Source organism: Antedon bifida, chromosome 10 (genome assembly GCF_963402885.1).
Source record: "Antedon bifida chromosome 10, ecAntBifi1.1, whole genome shotgun sequence".
In the NCBI taxonomy this organism is placed as follows: domain Eukaryota; kingdom Metazoa; phylum Echinodermata; class Crinoidea; order Comatulida; family Antedonidae; genus Antedon; species Antedon bifida.
This window is the reverse complement of record NC_136235.1, coordinates 14720471-14732735: the sequence shown is the minus strand read 5'-3', so window position 1 is coordinate 14732735 and position 12265 is coordinate 14720471. Positions and strand designations below refer to the sequence as shown.

The 12265-nt window shown below is 31.5% G+C and overlaps 1 protein-coding gene across 1 annotated transcript; it reads right to left on the bottom strand.

The window, feature by feature from the left end:
* Positions 1-1204: 1204 nt before the first annotated feature.
* LOC144853489 (uncharacterized) lies at positions 1205-9947 on the bottom strand. The gene is made up of 5 exons (XM_078711185.1): positions 9869-9947; positions 6336-7646; positions 5324-5408; positions 2957-3025; positions 1205-1310 (listed from the first exon to the last, which is right to left on the bottom strand). The coding sequence occupies exons 2-5, from the start codon at positions 7644-7646 to the stop codon at positions 1234-1236; spliced, it is 1542 nt and encodes a 513-aa protein (XP_078567311.1). The 5' UTR covers positions 9869-9947; the 3' UTR covers positions 1205-1233.
* Between the last annotated feature and the right edge of the window lie 2318 nt (positions 9948-12265).

Below are 12265 nucleotides of genomic sequence, written 5' to 3'. Positions count from 1 at the left end.
TATGACCTTCTAGCTAAGTCAATTTTTCAGAGTATATTCATCATGGCCAGGACTCGATGTGGTTATGTTTTTCACGGTGCGAAATCAAAAAGTACGCGGTCTACGCACGATTTAACGAAATCACGTTTGTAATCATATCTTCACAGGCATGAATCACAACTAAATAAAATTTGGTACTCATACAATTTCAGGTCATATTTCACCATATGGCAATACAATTACGTGCGTAGCGCATATAACGCGCGCTTAAAATGTTCAAAATTGTCAAATTTATTTTCGATGAAATTAGAGTACAAATATATAGAGTATATGTTCAGCAATTTCGGTCGGTCGGTTGGTTGATCGGTCGGTAAACACTTACTTGAGCACGCGACTGCAGCCATGTATATGGCCTTGTTAAACTGAAATGACCATTTCATTCACGGAGTTTTAAGTACGAAATAGCACGAAAAATAAAACATGCATTAAGAATGATTAAATGTCTTTCGAAGCTTCAAAAATATCATACTTCAGTTTAGTTATTGAGTATTTTGTCTCCAGTACCTTACGAAAGTGTTCTTTGAAGATGACGTCACTGAAATTTACCTGAATGAGGGCGCTGTAAATGATATAATTCACGAGCAATTATTATATTTTAATTATAATAGATCTGATTCCGTACCAAACACAAACAACCTAGATCCTTCCCATATATACTACTTTCTAGTTTTATTCTTCATATAGAAATCAAGTTACCAATATAGATTATTCCATTATTATTAAATTGGAATTTATGAAAACGGCGTGTTGTCCTTTACAAAACACTGTAGGAGAGTGAGTGGCCAAGCGGTTAAGACAGCGGAACCGCTGTTTAGGGTCACCTTCTATAAATAAGGTTAAATTTTTTTTTAATAAAAAATAAGTAGGCCTATTTTTTTTTCGAAAATTACAAATATACTATTAGGCTACCATTCATTTCCAGTATATGCCTACAATAGGTAACATTTCAACAAGATTAATATTATTGTCTATTCTGAAAAAGTTGAGTTTTTCTCAATAAAGTATTACCAATATTTTAATAACATAGAGGGCGTGACTCAAACTCTCGGAACACGCTTCTCTCTGATAGGTAACAAGTAAAGAAAGTATCGAGTAATTGTTAATATTCTACCACATAACTAATATTTATAACAGGTAAAGTCTCAAGAAATGTATTCGAGTACCAATACTATTGCAAACAAATTGAGTCGTTTTTTAGTTGTCGGAGTCCAATGCGCTTGTTGGTGACGTTTTTGATGACGACGACATATTGTTGAGAGCTGTTTGAGCTTCTGAAAAATATAAATTACTTTTGTTATTATTATTATTTAAAGATTAAAATGTGAAGATTAAAAATTCACCTCCATTGTTCTCATCAGTGTTCACAGTTTTGTTGTTGTCTTTCGATGGCATTGTAGCCAAATAAAGTTAAATCTTAATTACTCGAAATGTGATTAAATCTATTGTTGGTAAAACTATTATTATATATATTATTTAGTAACAGTTACATTTTCTACAGTGCCTCTATTTTGTTTTTATTTAGTATTATTTTATTTCATGAACACAAAATCATGTTTTAAAAAAGTCAGACCGACTGACCCTGTTTTTAAGCTAGTTTGCATTTTGTTTAGACCGATTTAGATTGGTAATTCACTGCGCGTCAGCAATTTTGTTTTGTGTTTTCTTAGGCAATCAAGATAATTGAACATTTTGATATGAATCTCGTTAATTAAAATAAATTAAAGCTTACATATCTATATGGCGCTTATCATAAAGTTATACAATTATCTTCCACTACGTACTATTTTTAGTATATATGATTATTATACAGAATATTAAAAATCAATATTACTTATAGAAAATTTCATAAAGAAAAACTTATTAGTAAGCATAATTAAACTATATCATATAGAATTTTCCCCAATTAAACACCATCCGGTATTATATTACTATCATTGTACTACCACCCACATACGTCTTCTTGTACTCATTAGTATTGTTATTACTATCTAATTGGCCGATAACAAATTTAACTACTGACAAATAATATATACTTTATATTTATTTCGTTTTTAGGAGATTGTTAAGTCTTGTTCAAGGCTAGAAGAATAGTTGTAAGTTAAGTTTTATAATTATCTTCAACACTCACAATTTAAAATAACTAAGATTTGTGTGGTGATAAAACGTATTTCTTATTAGTAGTTAGTAATTATTATCCGTTAATTGAACAGTGTAAAATGGAGATATTATTAACCAATATAGTTTATTACCAGCAATAAATAAATGCTGTATCAATCGAAGATAACAAATTTCTAAAAACTCTGTAATTTGTTTTACATTAAAGTTCTTCTATTATGTGATATAAAATTGATGTTTTTAGATTATTGTTACATGGCAAGGTGTTTATGTGACGTGACGTGACTGTGACGCTCTTCTGGTTGCGGTGCGTTTTTCTCTGTGGCACTTATTTAATTGTAATGCCTATTTTGATATCTATTCGATTGCAATGTTCATTTTACTAATGTAATTAAACGACTCAATATTATTTGTCTATGGTACTTTTTTAATAGTGATGCTTATTTTGACTGTGCTACTTATTCGAGTACGTTGTTTATTGGACCGTGGTACTTATTCGACTATGATGCTTATTGACTGCGTTACTTATTCCGCAGCGATGCTTCTTTGACTGTGCTACTTATTCGACTACGCTATTGATTTTACCGTGGTACTTATTCGACTATGATGCTTATTGACTGCGCTACTTATTTCGCAGCGATGCTTCTTTGACTGTGCTACTTATTCGACTACACTATTTATTTTACCGTGGTACTTATTCGACTATGATGCTTATTGACTGCGCTACTTATTCCGCAGCGATGTTTCTTTGACTGTGCTACTTATTCGACTCGATTCTTATTGACTGTGCTGTAGTACTTACCTTCGAGCTTAGCTTCTAGTTCACTTCTAGAAAGTTGTTTCAAATCTTGATCCTTTACAGATGACGAATCTAAATGAAAGAGAAGAAGTATATTTATATAATTATATGGATATCTTCTCAATTTAATGCCATTTTATTTATCATAATTTTGCTATAAAATGTTCAATATTAATTTTTATTATTGTACTAAAGGCGGCTTTGTCCGAGCGGCACGGCGGTGCTTATCGAAAAGAAACAGTTTTGGTAGGGCTTGTATGTGACGTTCATTCAATCGATCGTACGATCATTGTTTTTGTTTATTTTATTCGTATTTAAGTTATAATTTAACATTATTAAGTATAATTAATTCATTATTATATAACATTCTAAATTGTACGAATCAGAAGATTTTTTAGAGCGAAAAAAAAAAATAAATACAATAAATATTTAAACCGTTGTTATGTTGGCAGTATCACAGTAAATAAGTTTATAATATAAAAGAAGTTAAAAATGCTGATGTTTTATGAGTAGGCCTATTGAAACAAACCATTGTCGGAAACGGTATGCCCTACTGCAAGGCTTATGTACGATTCAATAGACTGAAGTTTTTCTTTCATAAACATTACTTCTACAATACAGATAGTAAAAATAAATACAGTAATCAAAATAAAGATTAAAAAGTATAATGATTTTGTTAAATTGCTTCTTCCAAATAGTCTACAATTTACGACATACCGAGACAGCAAAGTCTATAATTAAACAGCTAATTAGAAAACCATTGAGGCTATCTGGTACGAGTTGTGTCAAATTAGATAAAAACGTTTCTAATTAAACAACCATTAAACTCCAAACATAAAGCCTTGCATAATTTGATGCAAAACATTATTACCATTATTTTAATCACAATTTTGATTAGAATCTTACAGTAAATTTGAAAGTATTGTATTTGTAACAAAGGCCACTGTTCATTAGGACCAATACAATGAATATTATGTATAACATTGAATGCGGAGTTAGGTCATTAAAATCGGATAAAAACTCGAATTAAATTCACAAAGTGTAAATTAGCCTTGGTCTGTAAAACCATAAAACCTTACCTTTTATTAAGAGTTTTGTATGAAATATATGTTTTATTACATGTTGATTTGTTAGCTCGAAATTGTTAATTTAATTTATAGATCTACGAAATAAACAAAATTTGTTCAAAAGAAATTAACAATTGGGTCGACGCAAGTAGTTTTATGTGACGTAAACTCTACAGATTATTATATAACACTAGCCATTACTTTACGCGTGTAGGTTGTTAACAATTTTATGTCTTAAGTCCAATAACACATAAATTTAAAATTAAAAAATAATTACTAGGCCTACTTGATGAAGTTCTCTGCAGGTCGGATTCGTACAGTACCTTCGTATCTGTTTTATTATTGTTTTGTTTGTTTAATGGTGAGAAAAAGTCTCAATAAATGTTATAACTTCGTGTGTGATATACTGAATTGGTTTATTAATAGAAGGCGGGCCAATATTTGGCCACTTAAGCCCGGCGCACACTATATAGCTATCGGCTGAGCAAACTGGCACGAATAACACTTTGCTTAAGGTAGTATTAGTCAGCGGAAAGTATCGATCTTTGTAGAACGGGGTTTAGAGTTTTTCCCTTTTCATTATTTAATTTAAATAATAATGAATTGAAACAATTTTTATTTTTATTCTTACATTGAACTAAATTATCATTGTAAAGTAAAGTACAGTTACATTTTTTTTTTTATATTTATTTGACGATCAAAACGATAACAAAAATCTGACTTTTCGTTTAATTTTTAATCTTCCTCTGTTCGTATAATGGATGGTGAGAATGGCGTTGAAGGTACTAAGTTGAAAGATGAATGATTGTGATGACAATTAAAATGACGATTGATGATGTGGATGGTCGATTGTCAAGATAAACACGAGAATGGATGGCGAGAATGAGAACGAAGGGAAGAATGATTCAATAATGATGAAGATAAAATAATGTCAATAATAATAACCGGTGACTCACAGCGTACTGGGCCGTCTGAATTGTACACATTTGGGACGACACATACGGGTCTCTTCACTGCCACCAAATGGCTCTCATTCGTCTGTCCAGAGAGGGGCTGAGATGGACAAGTACTCCTCTTCCGAAGGATGGAATGGGTTATTTAATATGGATACAATCCGGAGAAGATAATTGAACCCGTGCCGATTGCATAGCTGCGGTTTACACTAGTGCCCACACCTGTGCGCAATTCAGACCAGTAGGCAGTGAGTCACATGTTATTCCCCTGACTCGAAATTCCAGGTTACACTAACAGATTTGATGATGTAGAGGAGTAAATATGACGTGTAAACAGACATTACAAATACCTTCAAAACTTGCAGCCCTCGTTTTAGTACGGATTGTTGGCAAACATCTTCCTCGTTCTTCGCCAAAACTGTCAACACATTTAGTCTATGATTACAATAAAACTAAATTAGTAATGCTAGAATATAGGCTAATCACTTTTCTCTCATTTCAATGCATTTGCATTTCTTCAACCAAGATCACAAGGGATGCTATATTACGTAAATATCAAAGTTATTTGGTATAATATCTAAAAATCAAACAATGCAACTCCAGCTTAGATTTAATTACAAGAAAATTAACTACTAAGTCGCGAATGTAAATACAGCTCAATGCCTTAATAACAAACGAAATTCACCATTGCCTTTAATCAGGTCGGTTTGAAATGTATATGGCGCATAATCAGTAGGGACAGGTCTACCTAACCATGTACCACAACAACAGTAATTATACATTAATAACTTAATACCAACTCGTCTCAATTGAACGAATGGCATTATAATCAATTAGTCATAGATATGTTTGTTTATGCCCTATTTTATTCTTGTTTATGTTCACACTTCCTACACATTGGCTACATGATGTGTAAAAGAAACCAATTTTGAATCTTCAATTTAAAAGATCAAACTATGTTTATTAAAAGCCCAAAAGGCCAACAAGTTTGTATATAACCAATATTGAGCATATAAATCTGGCTACTATACTTTGAAATGAATTGGGTTCAACCTTCTCATAAAAAATCAAATTAGAACAATACATAGAGTCAGAAGAATATATTTATGGTGCCTTTATAGTGTAATAGTGTAATATTATTTATGTTAGATCTAACATAAATAGTATTACACTAGTTGCGTTGTCTATTAGGCCTATATTTACCCCGCAAAGATTGCACGCATTAAACTTACTAACAAATAGCATGTAAAGTTATCAAATAAATTCTTGAAAAAATAATTCTCCATCAATTACGTTTTAACAAAATACCGGTAGGCCCACTCTACCCTATTTGTTTACCCCATACACGCACTGCTTACTTACAAAATCTACTTGATCAGCGACATCCATCCGAAAGTCATATTTGTGAATGCTGTCAGCTGCATGGTATTTATCGGCGGCGGCATAGAGTCGTCGACGCCTGGGTGATTCTTGGCGACTAGAATCGTTCACTTTTACCAGTGGATCTTGTTGGTCATCAATGATCCGTTGATGTTCAACTGGTGTGAATGCTGATACATGATGTGAAGCAAGCAGCTTTGAAACAGGTGGTTCTTCCGCGTCATCATTAGATGCAAGTGGCCTGAACGTGGCACCGTGCAAGTCCTGCCATGTCCGGTCGTGTCCAACAGATCCCATCTTTCCTAAATACGGTCCACTCATTATTTGCGAATTGAGTGCGAATGGAGCCATTTTCCAAGGGCTGATTGGAAATGGATGCGTATAATCAGGACCTCCAACTGCCGACTCTATCCGCATTCTGTGAGACGGAATAAATGGTATGAAAGCTTCGGGACCAACATTTTGAAATGACTTCTGAATAAACTGTGGTGTCATAAATGGGTACATGGGCGTGCGGATTGGTGAGTATGTTGGCGTAGGGTCGATCCGCAAACCTTTCACTGACGATGAAAAGGACACAGCGGGCATAGCGTTAGTTGAACCTTTGGTACACGTTAAAAGTGATCTCTTGCGGCTTCCTCCATTAAACATTGCTTTAACATCTTCCCACACATGAAGAAGTTCATTGCTGGGATTCTTGTTAGCCAGCTTTATGTGACGTCGCCATGAGTTAAAATTAGCAGCATCTGGGTGCTGATACTTAGATTCTGGCAAGCGATGCGAATGAAAGATGAACTTATTTGGTGACAGATATACAGTACAGAATTTGCATTTGATGCATTTAGCTCGTGAGCTGTTATATCGACTTGGGATAAAGTTCCCCTGACATCCCCAGGAACACGTATGCTGTACTTCGAAGGTGAAATTATCCGGTAGCTTTATGGGTTTTGTTTCTTCTAGAAACGATTTGACGAGTCGTTCTGCTTCGTGTTTAGTGATCATTCCGCAGCGACGGGATGAGATCGGCATCGCCCCGGCTCGACGGAGAATTTCAAGTTGCACAGGAGTACATTGCACGCAAGTTATCCCTAGAGCCACGCGGCGGTTATGTATCTCGTTGTAGCTGAACTTCTTGAGCAACGTATTCGATATTTGTGCTAGGCACAGTCGCTCCTTGTTGTCAATGATGAGTGAAGCGATCGGAACACCGTAGAGCACTGTTGTCTGACATTGTTCAGAGGACATTTTTGTACATGTTTCTTCAATAGATTCGACGAAAGGTTTATCCGCCATCTAATGAAAGTGAAATTAATAACAAACTTCAATCAATATTGTTAAAATCATAATTAGCTAATTGTGAGCAAAAATCAATGTTTTGTCGTTACTTAATTGAGTTTATTTATGAATCAGTTTAATTACAACAGCATAATTATTATAAATTAATCTGTATTCTCAGGGGTATACAAATATGGACAATTTCGTTTGCTTGAGTGTGTATTATACTAATGTAATGTTATATTTATTTATATACGCGCAACGATTGAAATTGAAAAAAAAATTATATATAAAATGTGTATGTAATTCGTTTTTTATTTGTTTTTCGTTTTTGTATTCAGAAGAGACGAATAATTGGGGAAGAAGAAAGAATAACATTATATAATTATTATTCTCATACAACCTTCAGAATAAAAAAGAATATAAAACAATGTTTGCTCGTACGAAAAGTATGTATAAAGGTTGCTACACACTAGGACGATGACGATAAATAGATAAACAAGTATACATTTTTCTTACATATATTAGAAAGTTTTCATTCTAAAACTATTTGTTTAAATCCAATCAAATGACATCATCACCAATAAAAACAATAAAATAATTGTAAAGTCACGATATTATTACTCTTATTAATCAAAACGTCATTTGATTGGATTTAAAAAAATATTATTTTCATCAAAGACACCATAAATGGTTATCTTGTAGTTCTAGAAAGAAACATTTCTTTTGTTTTATGTATGGAAATAAATCTTAATTACCGTTGATTATTACCGTCCTAGTGTAAATGGAAATTGTATAACAAAATAGTGACTATGTTAACAAACATAAACAACTAAATGGCTGTTAGTCACAAAACTGAAATTGAAAACATCAACATGTTTACAACAAAGGTCATTATTAAAAGGATTAACATAATTATGTACATAATAATTCAATAATTATAAACAATCTAAATTATATTTAAAACTTCCGTGACAATGTTGTATAATATTGTGCCAAAACATTTACTCAAACTTATGTGAATTATGAACGTTTTTTCAAGGTGGTTTACAAGAAATAACCCGGTTTACTGTTTCGGAATTTTCTTATTATATTTTTATAAGAAAGCATATCAACTTATGTTTTATTTAAATAAGCTATCATTTTGTATTCGTTTTTATCAAATACATATGAAGTGTTTAAAGATGGTATTCATAATGAAATGCGTCTAAAATGTCCTATTGCCATTTAACATTTGAAATAGTTTTGTATTTCATTTCAATTAATTTTATGTTTATTGGAGTTAAATAAATGCGTTGACTTTTCGTACCTTTTTCAACAGATGGATTTAAAAAAAAATTAATTCCCAAAACTTTCTCCATCAAATTAAAAACTATACAATATTGACTACCAAGAGTAAATGTTGGTCTCCTCAGACTGAATTTTAAGAGAGAGTATGACAAAAACGTCCGATGCCGTTTATTTTTTATTATTGACTTGTGTGTTATATTTTAGGATTGATTTTACTGCCATTAATAATAAGGTACAATGTAAAATGTCTTCTACATACCTATGTTTGAAAATATACATTTTTAGGCTCCATTTAATCTTTTAAACTGTCGGAAGAGTGAATTTCTTTGTTTAAATTTTATAATATATAATAACCCCATGGGTTAAATGTTAATTTCATTTTTAAAATGAATGTTGTTGAAGAAGAGGCTTAAAATTGTCTATTATTTTTTGGTCAATATCTATTCTTCACGTGATTAATTCGTTAACAACAACATGGTTAAAATATCTTAATAAATTAGTAAATAAAGATCAAAGTAGTGAAAAAGAAATGAATCGAACTGATTATGAACAACAAATTGAGCAATCAACAAATCTTCTTTATCTGTAGCGTATTACCAAATTGTTTTATTAAATGTATTAAATATTAATAATAATAATAATAATAATAATAATAATAATAATAATAATAATAATAATAATAATAATAATAATAATAATAATAATAATATACGAATTTGTAAAGCGCCAATTCCAGCAACAAGTGATCAAAGGCGCTGTGGACTAAGATGTTACACCTTTTTCAACAACATTCTTCTCCCCTAAAGGAATTGATCATACTATTTTCTTCGTTTCATGGTGTTTCTTTCTTTCCTTTTTCCTTTTGTAAGAAAGATCAAAGCGTCCAAAATAGAAAATTATTTAACAATTTAATTTTTTTAAAAGAGAAAGTTCTTCATTAAAGTACTTACTGTTATTCAGCTGAGTTTCCAATAACTTGAAATGTTGTTAAAGATGGATACGGTTACAGTTACAACAAACCAATCAAGAATGAAAGCAATTGTAAAGGCAGCAACGGGTTTTATCTCCTTTAAATGATCAACAGAAAGTCTAAATTTATGACTTCGACTATAATTAAGTATTGTAGTATCTTTTGAGGTGAATTTTCTATGGACGAATCAAATACGCATGCGCCTTAAAATGATGAAGTTATTAATTATCCAATGAAAAAATAAGTTATAACTATTGGTATACGTATCGTATAATAGGCGTCTTCGTGACATATTTGGAACTGCATTATAATGCAGAGAAAAAATAGGTTGATTAGTATTATTTAATTTATAAATTAACTTGCTTTTATATACAACGCATAATTCAATAAACTCGAAATGTATTAAAATTAATTTATAGAAATTAATTCCTTTATAAAAAAAAGAATAACCGAAAAATGCGTCAAAGCAGATTTATTTACAATGTAGGCCTACCAATACATTGCGACCTTTTAATAAGGCTGTGACTTTTTTTTAATGTATGTTTACTCGTTCTAAAACTTCTAAATGTCATGTTATCATTCATCAGTAATTACACAACATGATAATGGCAAAATTTATTAGACTATGTAAGTTTAATTGTTGAGAAGTAGGCCTAGACCTGCTTCGTTTTTTAGACTTATATTTTTAAAAGACCCGATTACATTGTAGATGTTATGTAGACCATAGAGGAATTATTTAGAAAACTAATTGCTAAGTAAAATTCTCGTATCCTTAACTAGATTTGAAGACTCGTGTACACATGTGACTAGGCCAATTTTTCTTATTAAATAGTTTTGTCAATGTAATTTCACTATTGTACATAAACCATGTTAATTACAAACATACGGCCTGTGCACGTGCGTTAAATGAGTATGTTCATTATGACTGTTAACCGCGCTCAAATGAACATACTTTATTTTTCCTTAATTCATTATTTTCAACAACCTACAATAATTAGTAACGAATCGTTTATGTATGTATGTTTTACGTAACATCTGACAACGTGTTTTTTGTAATTGTCTGAAATTAATAATTGGGCTGGAAAGCAGTAGTAATGAGCTGCAAAGGCAACTGGACGCAAACACGTCAACCTTGCTGTTCTCATCGTCAGTATTCAGATAGTTGACGCACGTTTTTTAAAAAAAAATAACAGCAATCGGTTGTAAATGTTACGAGTGAAATTCGAGAACATTTTAAAGTAGGCTTAGTGTAAAACATGTATGATCTCTCATAAAACATTAACTATAGCATTGCGTGCTACACGACTATTACATTGTTGCGCACTATCGAAACGATGATAAAATCTGATCACGTGATGCAATATAACATAATTTGTTGGTTTTAGGTTAATTTTAAATTTATATGAATTCCAAATAGGACTAATTACAATTAGAAACACAAATTAAATAACAAATTTAATGATTAGTTAGTTAGTTTTGTATATAATCTTTCAATTGTTTATATTGTAAATGTCGTTTAATTATTAATTGGAAAGTAAGAAATGGTCGGCTACAAAACCATCGTTTGGCAACTCTAGGAATGTTGTTTTATTTCAAATAAGTTTCGATTCGTATATTTTTCAAGTATTATTTTAATGGGTGATCATTGTAGTTCACATATACATATAACGCGACAACTTAGGCACAACGCGTGAGTTGACCAATCGCAAGCGATAGTTCGGATGGTCCAATGCATCGTGGTTGGTCAATTACATCCACAGTCCACAGCGCTCTGATCTTCATTACATTACATTACATTTGCGTCCAATGGAAACTTCATTTCATTTCAATTGTTTCATCTTTTATAAACAATAAAAAATCACAAGGTACAGAGCACTTTAGAAGGTAAACGGGGTTGTCAAAAAGTGAAACAAAATACTATCGAGTGACTCTCCGACCCCCTAAAGTGTAAAAAAGAAATAAACTTAAATACAGAAAAAGTAACGCAAATATATACAACAGTTTAAAATAAAATTTCATTGAGTTCAGACAGGTATTTGAAGTAGGTTTTTCTTAAGTGAATATATAAATGATGGAAAAAATAGACTATCTTTAACATTTGGAGGCAAGTTATTGAACAGACGTGGAAATGAATTAAAAAGATTATAATGAGCAGAATTTGTTCTTTAAATACTATGGACAAATACTACAGAATTAAGGTTTGGCAAATTTTGAGTAATGTACCCCTCTATTGAAATATCAATTTTTTTGTATAAAATCTTAGCGATAAAAGTAATTCCCAAAAACAAAAATCTATTTGAAAGGCTTAACTTAGCTTTATTGTTAAAAAAAATAAACATGAATGTAAACTACGACGGTATAAATCGCCTAATAAATT